The sequence below is a fragment of the Mytilus edulis genome, chromosome 1, assembly GCF_963676685.1.
Source record: "Mytilus edulis chromosome 1, xbMytEdul2.2, whole genome shotgun sequence".
Classification (NCBI taxonomy): Eukaryota; Metazoa; Mollusca; class Bivalvia; order Mytilida; family Mytilidae; genus Mytilus; species Mytilus edulis.
Window position 1 is genome coordinate 25,292,510 of NC_092344.1, and position 18,919 is coordinate 25,311,428.

General features: G+C 30.0%; 1 protein-coding gene across 1 annotated transcript; it reads left to right on the forward strand.

The window, feature by feature from the left end:
• Positions 1-5,844: 5,844 nt before the first annotated feature.
• Positions 5,845-11,055, forward strand: LOC139519292 (uncharacterized). The gene is made up of 2 exons (XM_071311266.1): positions 5,845-5,918; positions 9,954-11,055. Exons 1-2 carry the CDS (start codon positions 5,896-5,898, stop codon positions 10,957-10,959), a joined length of 1,029 nt encoding a protein of 342 aa, XP_071167367.1. The 5' UTR covers positions 5,845-5,895; the 3' UTR covers positions 10,960-11,055.
• Positions 11,056-18,919: the final 7,864 nt, after the last annotated feature.

Here is an 18,919-nt window from a genome sequence, read left to right on the forward strand (position 1 = left end):
GTATTAAGAAAAAATTACCTAATTTTACAGCAATGCTAAAAAAAAGATTTCATTGAAAATATTTGACATTAATGTGTAAATGTGCATTTTTTTCATTGAACAGAAAGAATTGTAAAACTTGTTACATTTTCAATGTCTATATATTGTTATTTATTAGTTAAGCATGTGGAATAATTTTATACTTTTAACAAATGTTGTACATGTATTATTTTTTTAAGACATTAAATCTAGCTTACATTTGATTTATTGAAAATTATATTTAGGGAAGTTTTATCACCAGCCCGGGAAGTTTTATCACCAGCCCGGGAAGTTTTATCACCAGCCCAGTAGTCAACATTTCGGTGTTGACATGAATATCAATAATTTGGTCATTTTTTTTATAAATTTGCTATTTACAAAACTTTGAATTTTTCGAAAAACTAAGGATTTTCTTATCCCAGGCATAGATTACCTTAGCCGTATTTGGCACAACTTTTTGGAATTTTGGATCCTCAATGCTCTTTAACTTTGTACTTGTTTGGCTTTATAAATATTTTGATATGAGCGTCACTGATGAGTCTTATGTAGACGAAACGCGCGTCTGGCGTACTAAATTGTAATCCAGGTGCCTTTGATAATTATTATTATTATGATTATAGAGGTGTTTAAAATTACTTATTCTTATATTTTATAAACTACTCCATTGAGAAAATGTTAACATGTAGGTAAGGCTATTTCAAAAATATGATAACTTTTTTATTCTACAGAGGTATTTTTCAAGTTAAAGGTGGTGCAAAAATTGTCCGATTTTGTACAAATTATAAGCGAAAAGTGACTTTTAGATGAATAGAAAATAGCAATATAATTATAGAATAAGATTTGAGAAGATAGCTCTTACAATGGGCTTTTAGAACATAGACAAATGTCAAATTAACATTCCTTTATGAAAGTTAGACTTTCTCAGTTATCTCTCCTGATATGTCTAAATTTTAAAAAATGGGTCAACAATTTTCTGTAGCAGTAAAAACAAAAACCTAGGAAATACAATATGAGTCTTGAAAACATTCCAAATAAACATACACTAGGATTCTTTAAAATAGGAAAAGGACCTAGCAACCATACAGTTATTAACTCAAAATTTATAATATCAGGGAGTTTTATTGGTAGATTTCTTATTTTGAATCGAGGGGTTCTATAGAAAATGATCTAGCAACTGAATGCTTGTTGGTACAAATAAAAAAAACGCCTATTATGTTGATCAACTAAAGATAAAATAAATTAAGTGAAATTGCAGATTTATAATGCAGATAATCTGTCTCAGCCTAATGATAAATTTTTATACTGACATATACTCAAATTCATATTAATAGTTATTTTTTTTCTCAATTTAATGCCACAATGAGATTTTATTTGTTATCAAGATGATGTGGTAAACATGTATTGCCGATAAATGTTATCTTTACAGAGCTTGTAATGGAGTTTTTTTTTTACGTAGCAAATTATTTAATAGATGGATAATTTGAATGGGGGTTCTGTGGTCAGATACAATGAAGTAAACATTTTAAGGATATGGTTTATTATAATATTTACAGATTAATACTTTATGACTTTAGTGGTTTTTGTTGGTGGTTTTTTTGATTTTACCGATCTGATTAGTCTAGTCACTTTTCAACTTTTTTAAGATACAATGAGGGTTATATTAGAATTTTTAACTATCATCAATACTATGAATATTTTTTACATTTTGTTCTGTTAACACACAGTATTTTGTGTCCTGTGTATATATGACCCTTTTGGTACAACTTTACACTTACACTTATTTTGACATATTTTGTTAGTTTCAATAGCCATTTAACATATTTGATAATGTTTGTTTGTAATTTGATAATGGCAAAATAATAATTTCTGAATAACTAGCTGTTGTATGTGTGATATAAAGAAGGTTATGAGTCAATATTTGTTGACGTATCTACATATACCCGGTAATTTTGATAACAAATAACCTTTAGTTTCCTATTCCAACTCGTAGTTTTTTCCTGTTATTTTGTATTTACAACTAATGAAAAGTTTAAAACGGACGATTTTCTTTTATTACAAGTTTATCAAAAAAGTCTTAAAAGAAGCGAAAAATGGATGGTTTGATGCTCTTTTTAATTACATATTTAATCATGTTTACATAACCATTAATTCGTAGTTAATTTAAAAAGAATTAAAAAAAAAATGCACGGGGCAGACGATATTGTATTAAAACAACTTTTTAAAACAAACAATTGTTCAGGAAACACAGTCGAAAATATGTACTATTTATTCTTTTAGTCAACACGACGCTTTGTGTTTTGGCCATGACAACTATATATACGTTACCACTAACGTTGTGGCATTTTATTCATGTATATCATTTATTATTTTAATGGACTGTTGGTCTTGACGGCTAATGCCTATAAGTTTGATATAAAATTAAAAGCGGTTACTGCACATGAATTTTTGTCCCGGTGGATTTTTTATTGCACGAGCTTGTGAGTGCAATATATATTGTAAGAGTGGTAATATTCACCACTATTCATGCAAATACCCTTTTAGTGTATAGCAAATCTTGAAATAATTGTTTTTCATTGTTGAAGGCCTATTTTTATTAATGTCTGATTCATTTGGTCTCTTTTGAAGAATTGTCTCATTTTCAATCATATCGCATCTTCTTTTTTATATCAAAAATATGTTTGTCACTGAAGACGAAACTTAGTTAATTGAAGCTTTACTTGCGCAAGTATAAGGTGTTATATTATTGTATAGCAATATAATATTTCCCACAGAACGTAACCAAAAGTTAGCGTGCAATAAATTCTAATACTGCACCAGTGCAATAAATCTTCAAAATTCATGTCGTCATCAACGTTTAAATCTTAGTTTAAACCAAATTTTACTTTCAAATATTACATTGTTATACAATGAAAAGGGTTATTGCATGAATATTGGGGAATATTGTCCCTCGTAGAACATATATTGCACACGCAAGCTCGTGCAATATAAAATTCTACTCGGGACAATATTCCCCAATATTCGTGCAATAACCCCATATTTTCGCCCACTCTGTTTTGGTTACTTTCTTTATTAACTATTGTGATGCTATGTACTAGTCAATTATAACTTTATTGTTCCATTTAACTCTATTGTAATATGATTGTACAGCCTTTAGATGACAGTAGTGTTGTGACAGTAAATAAAGTTATAGAAAAGATGAGAAATATGGAAATAAATACAACACAATTTATTTCGGATTTAGTTACTTGATTCTTTTATTCCTTTTTGAGCCATAGATATCCGGATATGTGGTATGAGTGCCAATGAGACAACTCTCCAACCACGTCACAATTTGTAAAAGTAAACCATTACTTAGTTGGAATGAAATAGTCTTAAATATTGTTATAGCTAACATTGAAGGTTAACCTTATCAGTCAACAAGCACGCCTCTGGGTGCGCGATTTTCTCGATGTGGTGAAAATCCATTGGTGGCCTGCGGCTGTTATCTGATCTTTGGTCTGGTTGTTGTCACTTGAAACATCCCCCATTTCCATTCTCAATTTTATGTTCGTTAATTGTTATGCTGTTTTTAGCCTTCCAAAATTCTAGTCCTTAATCTGTATTGTACTCTCAGAAATTGTGAGCTTAAAGATACTTATAAAAAAGAAAATGCGGTATGATTGTCAATGAGACAACTCTCCACAAGAGACAAAAATTACTACATGTGATGTACATCATTCCTTTTCAACTCATCATTTTCTGTATCCGTATCCAATATTTTCTTCCTGGTCGCATACCATCCCGAAACTTACCCATTGTATACAAAATTCGTCTAATCTTGTCTTAAAAATTCATGAAATATTTGCTACTGCACATTTAAACAACAACAATCAAGCAATATGATTGAGATCTCTCTGCATCCCAAAACATGAAAGGTTTTTTTTCGTACTTATTGTGGTATAATTATAATTATTTTGAAAATAATAACAATTTAGAAACCAGCCACTCATTAATTAAGATTTAAAGAGGAAAAAACCATCACATAGCTGCAATTTTATCTGATCTATTGATTAACTGTATTGTTGTTATATTTGTCAATAATCATTTGCCGAACTGAATCTATGTAATATTTGCCATTGATTGATTTAAAACTTGAATCGAACCAATATCGATACAACATTTGTCACTGATCAATGAATGAACCGTACCCAATGACCATGTAGGTAACAGTTAAACAGATATTTGATATATTTTGTTATAAATCAGTTGTTAAGGTAAAATTAAAGGAGGTAAATAATAAAGTTAGTGTGTACTGTATATTTGTTTATTTGTTTATTCATACATGGTATCACTGCAAATTTGCTTGCACGAACAACGGTATTGCAGGTTATGTTACAATGTATCTGCACAATTTGAATCATACTGGTTAATGTGTGTAATGGAATTATAATGTAGCAAAGCTTAATCAAGCGAAATGCTGTAGTTTATAACTGACATGTCACATAGTGTTCGTTTTAGTAAATACTTTCGATTGCTGTCCTGGAATATGTACGCATGTTTTTTTTTCCAGTTTCTCGTAAAATGTATTTTAGTTTTCCAGATCTACCTTTATTCAAATTTGGAGTTGCGTCTGGTGTGGTTACTCGTGGATCTGGTTTAGGGCTTCGCATGATTTTGCCCGAATGCATTAGAGTTTCCATTCTATGGCCTTGATCTAATAAGTAATTCGGATCACTTTCATTTTTAACTCTAGGAACTGGTCTGGTTGACAGAGGAATTTGTCCGTGATCATGGAATAGTCTTAATATTCTCTTTCCCTTTGCAAGCTCTGTGTTTTGACTACCTTCTGGTTTATCTCTTGGGATTGCAGGTTCTGGAATATTCCCGCTCATGTAAAGTCCTGAATGAACGATCGGTTTCATACGTTTGCCGGTGTGAATCGATGCTGTTTGTTCAACTTACGGTTGGAACAGGTCGTGATGATAAAGGGCCTTGAGCATAACCATGGATCAAGCGATTAGTTCTACCGCCCTTATGAACTTCTGCGGTTTGTTCCGCTTCTGGCTTAATTCTAGCTATGACTGGCGACGGAGCTGATCGGCCAAATTCGTGTACGATTTCCTCTGCTAATTGGAGCAATTGGTTCTCCTTCAGATTTAATCCTACAAGGAGCTGAATCTGGTCTTGGTGTTGCTTCTCCATTTATTAAGGTTTTAATCGAACCAATATGTGCCGTGTTTATAATTCTCAAATGATTCGGCAGTCGGGCATCTTGGAACAGGTCGTGGCGATTCAAATGCATTTAATAACATACCAGTTTTAACATCTATCTGTATCTTGCATTTAAATACCATTTATTCATACACTCATAAAATAAAGGCACATACAAAGGTGTACCTGCAAAACCGAAAGGAATTGATAAAAGTCAGGAGTTGTGCTCTGAGCTTTTATTAAAAGAGATGATTTCTATACTGTTTGAAGTATTTTTATATTATCAATCTATAGCTATTTATAAATAGATTTTCATTACTTCTATTTACACTTGTCAGATTTTAAAAGTAAATGAAATATACCTGTTATTTGTAATAACTTTCCATACCATCAAACATATTACTGTTGCAGTAAGTTATCTTACACCATAATGTACAGAACTAAATCAATTTTGTTTTGTGTCATACATTTAGTTTTACTCACCAATTCACAGTTAAAATCTATTTTCATGCAAATCAATTGGTTTTGTGTGAAATAAAAATCATTATATGATTATGTACAATTACTTTATCAAGTGTGAAACATTAATAAATGGGTATGCAAGCGTGACGATAAAGCATTGCATTGTCACAAAACTCTTATACACATAGTATTTTGACTGTGTATAAGCACAAGACAAGTGTCCTGATGTACACATATACCTTTATCATGTAAGTAACTTGTATATGGAAAAAAAACCAGCTTTATAAACTATTAGCAATAGAATGATGATACTTTTTAGTAGCTAAAATTCTCATACATTGTATGAAATTTACATTGTCTAGATGATGTACCGATAGACTCCCAGCAAACACAAAAACATCCTTAAAATGTTATTAAATGTTGTGTCTATTGTCATGAAAATATCACGAAAAAATGTGAGAAAAGCATGAATTATATGGCTGAATATATATCGTTAAAACGTTTTTTAAATGTACATGTACACTGATTTGACTAGAAAAAAAATTCCATATTCACATGGTGCTTAAATGAGTGTTATATTGTAACTTTTTTGTGTGCCTGAGAACAAGGTATTGAGTCATGCGTATTGCAATAGTTATATTAGGTTTAAGTCTGTCATATTTGTTTTTCATACTGTGTATTTAATGTAGACGGTTAGTTGTTATGTTTCAATTGTGTTGAGAAAACATTGACATTTGTTTGTCAACATGGTCAAGGCTTTTTAAAGGCTAATTTAAAGTGGACTTAATGTTCTGGGTTTTCTCAGTGTTGAAAGCCGTACACGGGACAGTGACCTATAATTTCCTGTATCCAAGTCATTTGAATTCTGATGAATAGCTGTCTAACACACCTTATCGCTATTTCAGTGTTTTGAAATCTATCCTGCTTGGACTCTTTTATGTCAGCATACTTCAGACAACATGTACAATAATACACCTTATCACTATTCCCGCTCGACCTGAGAATCTGTCCTGCTTGAAGTTTTGATGTCGAACAACTCTCACTTTTCCATTTTGGCGTCAGATATTCTTTTATTATGACATCAAAGTTTTACAGGATCTTGTGACAGTTGTGTGATGTCCAATAGTGGGGGACAAATAGCAATAATGTGTGTCAAATATTTTCTATTATGACGTCAACATTTGACGGGAACTTTTGTGATGTCCATGGCCAGTAATGACGGACGAATAGCGATAAGGTGTGTTGGCAATCAAACCAAATGCACTTGTTTCTATCCATCTGAAGACCCAGTGGGCCACTATCAATGTATAGACTCGTCGATATACTTGATAGTGGATCTTCCCATAGATAGAAACAAGTGCCTGTGAATATACATGGATAGTGGGTCTTCCCATGGATAAAAACAAGTGCCTGTGAATTACACACAAGCCACATATACTTATTTTTATAATTTGAGTACATGAATGCTGGAACATTGGAGGATTTAGGGCATATAGACCCCCTATGGAGCTACATATCAGATACATGCATAGACTATTTACAAGTATCACCTCTAAGGATCAAACGATTGCTTGCCTTGGGCAGGCCCTACTTTTTAAAAAACTTTGAAACGCACCTCTTGAAACAGATGTATTGGTTCCGATTATGATAGAACACACAAAACGGATGCACAAGTTTTATCTTAAAAGATTAATCATTCTTACCAAGTGAGCATATATCGCGTAACAAACGATTTTCTTTGCTCTTTTTGTTGATATTAAAAAAAAAATTAAAATTTAATATCTTTTCCGGTTATAAAACAAAAGTCGATTCCGGAAAAGATCGGTTTTCCGTAATGCATATAAACGATACGAAAACGGAATTACTACAATTACCAGTGTTCATGTCTTTTAATTTCTACAAACGAAATGAAAAAAAGAAATCATTAAAGAAAGATAATTGTTTATAAATACATTATTGCTTAATTTAATGTTGAATCTTTTAAATTTTGATATAAGAAGGAATAAAATCATACTCCTTCCAGATATCATTCAAGGATTACAATGGTATAGTACATGTATCTTGCTTGTCATGATATTAATAACATGTAGTACTATATATTATAACCTGAAATTCCACAAAACGAAGTGTGTGGGGTTTTGAATAAAGTTTAGATAAAATGTTATTCTTATATCCGTAAAATATTGAATAAAATATCAATAAGGCTATTAAAAATGTGCATGTCAAAATATTTTATAGAAAACATTCAGCTGATGTTTTTCAAGTGTTTTATGTAAAACATTTTAATTTTACTTTATAAAACATTTGTATTTGTATGATGTAAGTACATTATATATACAGGGCTATTCTTTAAAGTTGGAATATAATACTGGATATAGGAAATACATGTACAAATGTACCATTTATGCTAACCATAAAACAATGGCTAAATACACATCTAAATACTTTATAAAAGCATAGCTTTTTTGGGTAAGTGTTGAATTTTATATCATGCCTGTACAAATATTGCATTTGTTAATATCACAAGTTATTGCATATTACTGTATGAGAATGTTGACTTGTTCTAAAAAGACCTGATAGCTTGCCATGTAATAGTATTAGATCTAGTGTATATACACCTAGATGACTACTTAATGTTAAAGTCACACAGACTGAATATTTTATGTACAATGAATTCCTTTCAATAAACACTTGGTAATGTATGTGATGATTTGGTCATCTTAACAGAGGGGATTAATATTTATAAAACCTTGTTGTCTCAGATTGCTAAGAAGTGTAAATTTCTTTTCTCACCACCTTCATTTAATTATTAATTATTGTAATTTTGCATTAAAATGCCAAAAAAAAAAAATAACAGTCTGCAGCAAAAAAGCATTGATAATAATATTACAATAACTGATGTAGCTTACTGTTGGTGACTGATATAAATGCATAGTTCTTCGAATAATATCTTTAATGGAGATTTTCATGCAGATTTAATCATTATTCAAATATTCTTGATACATCAAACATTTTATGTACCAGTCAACATATCACTACAGTGCTAATTCCTATGGCTTTTAAAATGTCTTTAAATAGTTTTAGGATGTAGAACTCATACTTTTCCTCAAATAGAATAGCATGTTCAAATGTTTTGTCATGAATGTATATGATGTTCAATGATAGAAAGCGTTCTGATAAGTTAATATATATTTTTGTAAATTATTTTGTAAAATATGTATTGAATAACATGAATCAAAGGGAACCACTTACAATGAGATAATTAGTATGAAGTTGTCCATGTGTAAGCATTCAGATATCTCATGTCATTGGAGGTCCTAAAGGCCATATAGACTTGCTTATGGGTCAATCTAATATTTTGAAAGTTATATACATAGGGTTACATATAACAAAAAAAGTGTCATTTAAATTTTTATCTTTCTTCAATGGAGAAAACAGTGTTTTAGTCGTTTTTCTTCTTTTGGTTTTGCGGGGTCTCTGTGACCAAGTGATACAAGTAGTTAATCTAGTGAGTTCAATCCTAGTTTGTGGCAGGCGAGGTTAACTCTGACTTTTATTGACTAGGATTTCCAGTTGAAGGTCACTGGTTCTCACTGGGATTTCTCCACAAATAACATCTGGCTACCATGATATAGCCAAGAGTGTGAAAATGGTGTTAAACATTTTCAATCAATCAGTCATCTTCCACTTGTACATCATTGATTTGCATACAATAATGGAATATGAAAGATGACTCCTGGCATTGTTGACCTTTGACCTTCAAGATGAAATAATAGATTTTTATTTATCCACCCCAATGCTATATAGATATAAGAAGATGTGGTATGAGTGTAAATGAGACAACTCTCTATGTATTCTTGCTTACCATAACTAACTTTTCAATGCCACTAATTGTTTATTCCAGCTAGGCATTTCCCAACCAGTTATACAATAAATTGTTAAAAATCTCAAAAATTATACACATCAATTCAAGTTTTAAGCTTGATCAAATCATTTCAGCTATAAATTGTACATGTTATATGAATATTATGTTCAGACCATAACATCATGTGTTTTATTGATTATTTTTATATTCTGCAAACTGCAAGAAACTTAGTAAGAAGTTGTAAGGAGAGTTCTAGATATAATTGTTAACTAGGAGTAGTTTATGAGGAAACGAAATGTGAATTACAGTGTGGCACTACATTCAAGTGTTTTGAGTGTTAAAATTAGTCATCTCTCTTAAATATAGCTTCAGATGTTTTGATGTCTTATACTTATGTCTAGTTATATTTTATTTTCAGAATGTCATACTTGAGAAAAATCATGCAGTCCAAAATACAGAAACGACATATTTTGATAGCTATATTGATCTTGGTTGTACTGATCATAATATTACAATTTGGTGGTCCGCACTATTGTAGATACATTGACATAAAGAAGAAGATAGAATACATCTGCATTGAGGATCCAGATACCCAAAATAAAACAGGACTAGAAGATGTAAAACCTTTACCTCTAGTTTATCAAAACAACTACTTTGTAGATAAAAATTCAGGTGGAAAAGTACATGCCAAAAAACTTTACAGACCATCAACAAGAAATGATTTAAACTTCAGTCGAGCTGAAAAGAGTCGCATACATTCATGCATTAAAAATTTCAAAAGTGATTGGAAGAAGGGCCAAAGTGATTTTTGGGATGGAGATGAACAGTATATACGACAAACTCATCATAAATATCTCATTCCTGGGGACAATGTTATGATTGAAGTAGGGGGAAATGTTGGCGAGGATGCTCAATATTACTTAGACACTTACAAGCCAAAGCATTATATCATGTTAGAACCTTTAAAACTGTTATATAGAAAACTTCAACAACGATTTAAAAATTACACAAATGCTATCACATATAATGTTGGACTTGGTAAAAGAAATGAAAAATTTATGATCAAAATGGAAGGAAAGGTAGGGGATGCTTCTTCGCCATTCTTTGGTTCTGGAGAAGGAACCTGTTCTCTGAAGGTTATAAATGCTATTGATTTTTTCAGTGCACTTGGTGTTGGTAACTTCAAGGTCGATCTGATTACCATAAACTGTGAGGGTTGTGAATATGATTTGTTGGAGACAATTTTATCAACAGACCTTGTGTATCACTTTAAACATATTCAATGTGGTACTCATCCAATGCTGAAAAATCTTGCCGATCCTGTCAGAAGATATTGCCAAATACAAGAAAGGTTGAGTAGGACCCACCAGTTGACTTATCAATATAAGTTTACATGGGAGACCTGGAAATTAAAAGATATTTAGTCCATGTACATTCCATTGTTATAGGTTTGTAAAGAATAGAAGATAAACTTAACATAAGTAATACATCTTTAAACTGAAGAAAAGAATGTAGGGTTTCACAATGAATATCAAAAATCATGTATAGGTGTTACCGTTTTGAAAAAAAAACACAAAATTCACGCTGAAAATGGGCAAAGTTTCACGCTATCTTGTTTCATTGAATATTACGCTGTTTTTATCAATTGAAAGTAAATAAGTGAACTTAATTTGAACTACATTATTGGTTCACTGTTATAGAAAATTCGTTCATCTTTCTTGTACTGGTTGTTGCAACAAAAAATTTTCAATGGTTACAAAGTTATGATAAAAAGTGGAATACAATGCGTTTGTTATAACATTTTGTAATTTTGTTTTTAGCTTGCTCAGTGTAGGGATAACAGAGAAAAATAAATCAAATGTATTATGTGTTTTGTTTTCTCTTCTAGTATATACATTATCAAAAACTACCTCATATATCAATATTGCAGTACCCTAACTGGAGATATATGCCATCAACGTTGGTTACACAAATAAAGTGAAAAAATGTCTTGTCCGTAGACATGCATTCCCTAGTAAACTGGAAGTGTAATAACATTAATGTTGCATTGCTAAGTTCCTGTTATTTTGTAGGTATGAAAACACTACTATCATTGTTTTCTACCATCTATTAATAGAGGGAAAATTTGAAAAATATGTCAGAATGTCTTTAACAATCATCTTTGAAAACATTTTAATATTTTCTTAAATTTAAAAAAACACAGCTTAAAATTTAATTGGTAACTTTTAATCTTAACTTGAACAACCATCTTTGAAAGCATTTAATTAAAACAGTTTAGGGACATTTCATCAACATGAGAACAAAAAGCTCTAATATAACTAAAACATATTTATATAAAGTCACCTTAACAGTTATCATTACTTGAAAATAAATATTAACGTTGTTGTCAAATCTATAAAACATATTGTTGAAAAACTACATGTATATAGGGAAAAAAATTAGATTCACAAACTTATAATTTTTTGAAGAATGATAACGATTCAAAACATAGACACATGTGCCATCTTCCGAAAATTCATAAAATCAATCTATAAATAATTATTGAGGCATTTCGAACTGGTCAAATAGGTAGCAACATACTCATTTCTTACTGACCAATCATCCATAAGTGTAACTCTACCACGAGACGCATTGAAAGATTACTGGATCTAATTATAAAACCATTATTGAAGAGTCATCACTTTTACAATCAAGATACGAAAGACTTTATTAATAAAATAAAGTTGCACAAGGTACATTAAGAATGCAATCTCATTGTCTATTATGTAACAGTTATCAATAAAATTGAGAATGGAAATGGGGAATGTGTCAAAGAGACAACAACCCGACCAAATAAAAAAAACAACAGCAGAAGGTCACCAACAGGTCTTCAATGTAGCGAGAAATTCCCGCACCCGGAGGCGTCCTTCAATGCATTTTCATCAGTTGACAAACAAGAATATACTACTAAAAAATTTCAAACAAACAGAATAAACGTCATTTGTAAAGTTAAGAAACATTGGATAGAAAACATCAAATTGCACTGCCAATACAAAGACGACAATGTTATGTTCTTCACACAGCGAACAACATTGACCCTCTGCTTAAATTACATTTGAGGTGTCTAGATTTAGTATGACCTATTTATTTACCGAAGTATACAAAGGTGAAAGATTCAATAATAATAACATACTTGATGTTCAATCAAATAAAAAAAAACACGAATCGTATCAATATTTGAATGTTAAATGTTTATTTAATTCAGCGATGTGACTATTATTTCTAATATGACATATATATTAACACACTGTAATACTTTTTAATGTGTGTTGATGATGGGCACTAGTGATTGGTAAATATTGATACGTTTTGTGTTGTTATATATTTGATTTAACAAAAAGAAAGTTATTATTATGGAATCTTTCACCATAGTACACTTCGGTAAATTCTAAATATGTTATACTAAATCTAGACACCTCAAATGTGATTTTAGTCCATGTTGTTCGCTGTGTTAAAGAAATCTTCATAGATAAAGGAAGATGTGGTGTGAGTGCCAATTAGACAATTATCCATCCAAATAACAATTTAAAAAGTAAACCATTATAGGTTAAAGTGCGGCCTTCAACACGGAGCCTTGGCTCACACCGAACAACAATCTGTTTTAATGTGCCTGAGAAGAACATATAATTGTCGTCTTGGTATTGACAGTACAATTTGATGTTTTCTATCCATTTGAACTTATCTAAGATATTTTTAATAGGACAGACAGATGTAAATCTGCATGTCGGAAAAAATATACCATAAAAAGGCGCTCCAATAATTTGTTTGTTAATCTGTCAATTTAATTCAAGTTCATTGTTTCTTAACTTTACAAATGCCGTTTATTCTGTTTGTTTGAAATTTTTAAAGCATATTCTTGTTTGTCAACTGATTAAAATGCATTGATAAATGTTTCTTCTTAATTATCAATCTTCATATTTGTGTACATTGACGTTACATCATAGGTAAAAATAAATGCATTCTTTCTTGACCGTGTGCGACTCTATTTTATAAATGAAGTCTTTCGTATCTTGATTGTAAAAGTGATGACTCTTCAATAATGGTTTAAGAATTAGATCCAGTAATCTTTCAGTGCGTCTCGTGGTCGAGTTACACTTATGGTTGATTGGTCAGTAAGAAATGTTTATGTTACTACCTATTTGTCCATGTTTTGATTCGTTATCATTCTTCAAAATGGATGTAATCGATTTTATTTAAAACCACTGTTGTGTTATTTTGATCGGCTGTATATAAATATGTTTTAGTTATTTTAGAGCTTTTCCATCTCATGTTGATGAAATGTCCCTAAACTGTTTAACCTCAAGTTTTAATGTATCTTTTTTTGTGTCAATTAACTAATTTTCTAGGGCAACATAGTAAAACTTTATCATATCAGGCGTACAAAAGGCTTACAAAAAGCTCAAACAAGCTATAAACTCTTCTATTTGATTGACATTAATGGGAGTGTAATGGTGTATTAACGATATTAGTTTCTTTAACATGCTCGGAGCATCCTCCAAGCATGCCTGGAGGAAGCTCACTATAATAAATATATGTTCCCTAAAATGTCTTGTCCGTAGACATTATCACACTGATTTTGTTTCCATTTTCCTCGAAGTTCAGCATCATTTGATAGATAAACCTGATAAGATGTATGTTTTTTTTTTCAAGAGAACACTTCAACTATGTCAAAATTAGGTTTTAATAATGCATTTCATTAAATATGAATACAATGTCTTGTCCGTAGACAAAACATATAAATTTTTGGTATTCTAAACAATGCAAATAAAATTTAAGTATAATTTCTCTGACATTCTTTTAATTTTATAAAAAAAAAAACACCTATTCTAAACTATATCAAGAACAAAAAAAATATTGGTTGTCAATAATTTCCATTCAAATGAAGAAATGATTGCATTCTGGTTCAACAAGATCAAAAGTAAACACATACTTATCCTTCAAATATTCACATTTTATACAAAATTAGTCATAAAAGCATTTATTACAACTGATTGCAATTGACGTACACAAATTTAGTATCTTTTTCCTTAAAGTAAACATATTTTATGTGAAACAACCAATCCTGATGAACAAAAAGTACTGAAAGCATGTGGCAGTTAATAATTTGTACCAAAATAAAGCAAGAAATGCATTCTTATTCCACAAAAATAAAAGTTTTAGTATTTTAATTCTTATTATATCTCAATTCTAATTAGAAGACTTGCCTAAAGAAGGAAAAAATAACTGATTTCAAATAAAATAGTATCATTTTTAATAAAATCAAGAATTGTTTTAAAATTGGTAATTTTAAACAATGCGAACCAAATTTTAGTATGATTTTCTGACATATTTTTTTAATTCTATGACAAAAAACAAAAAAAAAATATGCTAAACAATAAAAAGCTCAAAAATCTAATGGTGGTCAATTATATTCAGAAAAATGAAGAAATATTTGCATTTTAGGCAACGCGTACGAAAATTTAGTATCTTTTTCCTCAAAGTAAGCATATGTTATGAAGAACAGCCAATCCTGATGTACATGTACAAAAAGTACTTAAATCATATGGCGGTTACTAATTTGTATCAAAATAAAGCAATAACTGCATTCTTATACCACAAAAAAAAAGTTTAAGTATTTTAATTCTCATTATATCTCAATTCTTATTAGAAAAGTTGTCTAAAGATAAATGATTTAAATAAAGTTGTATAGTTAAACCAACACCTTCTACACATCATAAATGTTCTTTTCATGTAAATATAAGTTTCAGATAGCTTAACACATGAGTATGACATGGTTTTAAGTCATGTCAAGCTTACAAAAACAAATTGTCAATTTAGGCCATTCCCCACATTTCCATATTAAATTGCATATAAATGATATGGGAGACGGAAATATGCTTCTTTTTGCTCAACTATTTGCTGAGATATGATCAAATATGAAACCTAAATGTCACAAGACTGTTGCTTTTATCTATATATGTAGTTAGTATGGTCTGATCCAACGTTTATTCACTTGACTGTTTAAAACGTGCATGAAATTTCAACCTCTAAAGGTCAATATTTTAACCACCAGCCATCCAACTGAAGGAAATAAAGGTAGGCTGTGAAACAGACAAGGTTAAACAACAAGTAATAAGTGCTTTTGATATAGATTCAGTGCAATCTGTTTAAAGAAATACAATTCTAAGTGCATATAACTTCCAATTTTACTTGCTTCGTACGGTCTGTTAGACTTAGACTATGAAAACAGCACATTTTGCACTCTTTTCATGTTTTTATCTACTTTTCTTTGTGTCCAGAGTTCACAAATTAGTAAAACAACTGAAATAAATACTACAAACACAAATAGATATCGGAAAAACCTGTCAGAGAAAAAGTAAGGATGCTGCTTTATCAAAAATGTTTTAAAAAAGTGAAAAAAGCTACATTTTTCGACATATTAGCTGAAAAGAAACTTTTTTTACAAAATTTCTATCAAATAAAAGTGGAAATCATTTCTTCTAACATAGTTTGACAAATTAATACCAATAGATCATTCAGAAAGGTTTTCAAAGTAAAAATTCAAAATTTCCTGAAATGCACCACCACAATTAATTACTCTATCATTTCTTTATAACGTGTTTTCTCATTAGAAAAATCACTATTATTTGTCTATTTTTGTGTGTGTGTAATGTACAGTACGTCCAAAAATATATCCAAATTTTAGAAAAATTGCATGTATACATCATAAAAATTTGGTAAAAACACATCCATATAGACAAGTCAAGAGATGTTCCGAAAAGTGTAAATATAACCTTTTTGAACCTGGCTTAATCACTCTTTCCATATCAAAATCAGTTAAAATTAAAAACAAATTGTTCAGAGAACAATTGAAAGTCTTTCCTCAACAAAGAAATGTTGGAAGTCATTTTGAGTCTTCAGTAATTAGTTTATGTATCTATATGACAAAATATATGGATTCTGAGTAATTTTATATGAAAAAATTGCAAAAAAGGCTACTTCCGGTTTTCTCAAGGTCACTTCCGGTAGTCATTTTTCAAGGTCATTTGTCACCTTACCTTTTGTACAAGGTCAAATGCCTTTATAATGAACTTAGTTAAAGTTATAATCAAATAACCTCATATCAAGACATTTCAGGGGCACCAACTCCTATAAGATGCCATTAAATTGTATTAGACTAAACGTAGCATATCTTTATTACAATAAAGCAGACATTTTGCACTTGTTCTTTTATATGTATCTTTCAAAATGTCTGAGAAATGCAAAAACAAGCAAAAGTCACAATTGAGAACTTGACCTTGACCTTTGACCTTGACCTCATTTTGTAAGTTAGGACCTAGGGGCCTCAAATAAAAACATTCCAGGGTTATACAGTTGACTGTTTATGAGTTAAAAAAACATACCGACAAATTTATTTTGTAAAGGTAGATAACTCCTATAAAATGTCATCGAAACGCTTCGATCAAAATTAGTCAAAAATTCCTGAGAATGTAACGAACAATTTGTAAAAGGAATTTTGTCGCTATCTTTTTTTGTTACGATGGAGATGCACACAGATGATAAACAGTGAATAGGGAGATAACTCTTACAAAGAAAATGGTTCGCCTTAGCAGGGTGAAATTTAAAAGCGCATAAACTATACGATACCATATGAGAAATATCTAAGCGACATATTGCGAAACAAACATTTATCGCAAGAACAAAATTTGGCGGAAAAAAAAAAATAATAATAATAATAATTAAAAACCAATTGTTCAGAGAACAATTGAAGGTCTTTCCATCAAAACAATGTATTTTGATATGAAAAGTTGTGAAACTAAGTTTAAAATGTCATTTCAATCGTCAAATGATAGCTCCTAGTAAGCTGATTCCAAAAATATATTGTTTCCATACATTTTTTTTAAATAAGGGAGATAATTTGTTACTTCCGGTTTGAAAAATGTTACTTCCGATTATATTTGAATATTTACTTGACACTGATTCCAAAAATATCTGGTTCTATATACTTTTATATTAATAAAGTACAAAAAAAATAGCTATTTCCGGTTTACAAAAGGTCACTTCCGGTTATTTTTTACAAGGTTAAATGGTTTGATACCTTTTTCTAAAAGTTGTATATCTTTATCATGTATACATATAGAATAAAAGCAAAGGTCAAAATCTAGAACGTCAAATTAAGCTATGACCTTGAGATTAATTTCAAGGTCATAAACCAAGGACCTCAAATCAAAAGACCATAGGTCTTTATTATATTTAGTTAATGAGTTATATCACCAAACGCGTATTTTTAAATACAAGAGGGAAGAAAACTCCATTTTACATTCAACGTACGCTTGCAATCAAAATTTACATCTTACGACATGTCGCAACTAACAATTTAGTAAAAATAATTTGTTGATATCTTATACAGTCTTTGGATATAAGTGAAAATAAGCCAAATTCAAATATTAGAATATGACCTTGACCTTTGACCTTGACCTAATTTTCATTTTTAAATGGAATGATTTAACACCTCAGTTAAAATAAAACATCATCAATATTCATATATTGAAACTCATCACATGAGATATACGATTATAATAAAAAAAAATCAAACATTAAAAAGATGATTTAATTGTATTGAAACAAAGAGATGATTAATCATAAGGAAAAAAAGAGGTTTTAATCGTCTTTTTAAATTTAAAAAATAATAACATAATCATGGAAATAATTCATTCCACCATCATCTACTAAATATTGATTAAAAATAATCTCCAATGATCTTCACTGTAACATAGTAAAAAAAGAGAAAAAAAACAATAATGACACAATCTTTATACATTTATACAAAATTTTACAAGTCAAACTGTTCTCTCTCTCTCTTTCTCTCTTTATTTATATAAAATTTCTTATTTGACCATATAAATTGTTCATGAAAAAAAGTGTTTTAATACTTGATAAAAAAATCTGTCATTATCTTGCATATCTATAATATTCTTTTAGCCTACAGCTGGGTTTTTTTTTAAACCAACCCTTTTCACACATCTATATCTAAATAAATAATCCATTCACTGTAGTATATTTAAAAGAAAAAAAAAACAACAACAATAATATCACTATATATCCTTATAATTTATATTTTTCTCTCTCTCTTTAACTATATAAAATTTCTTATTTAACCATTTAAATTGCTTAAGAAAAATCAGTGCAAATACTTGATAAAAAACTGTCATTTTTTTGGCATATCTATAATATTCTTTTGGCCTAGAGCTGGTTTTTCTAAACCAACCCTTTTCACACATTTGTATCTAAATAAACAAGCACATCATATATATAAAGAGATAACTTTTAAGTACAATACTCATTCAATTCAAAACAATTATAAAG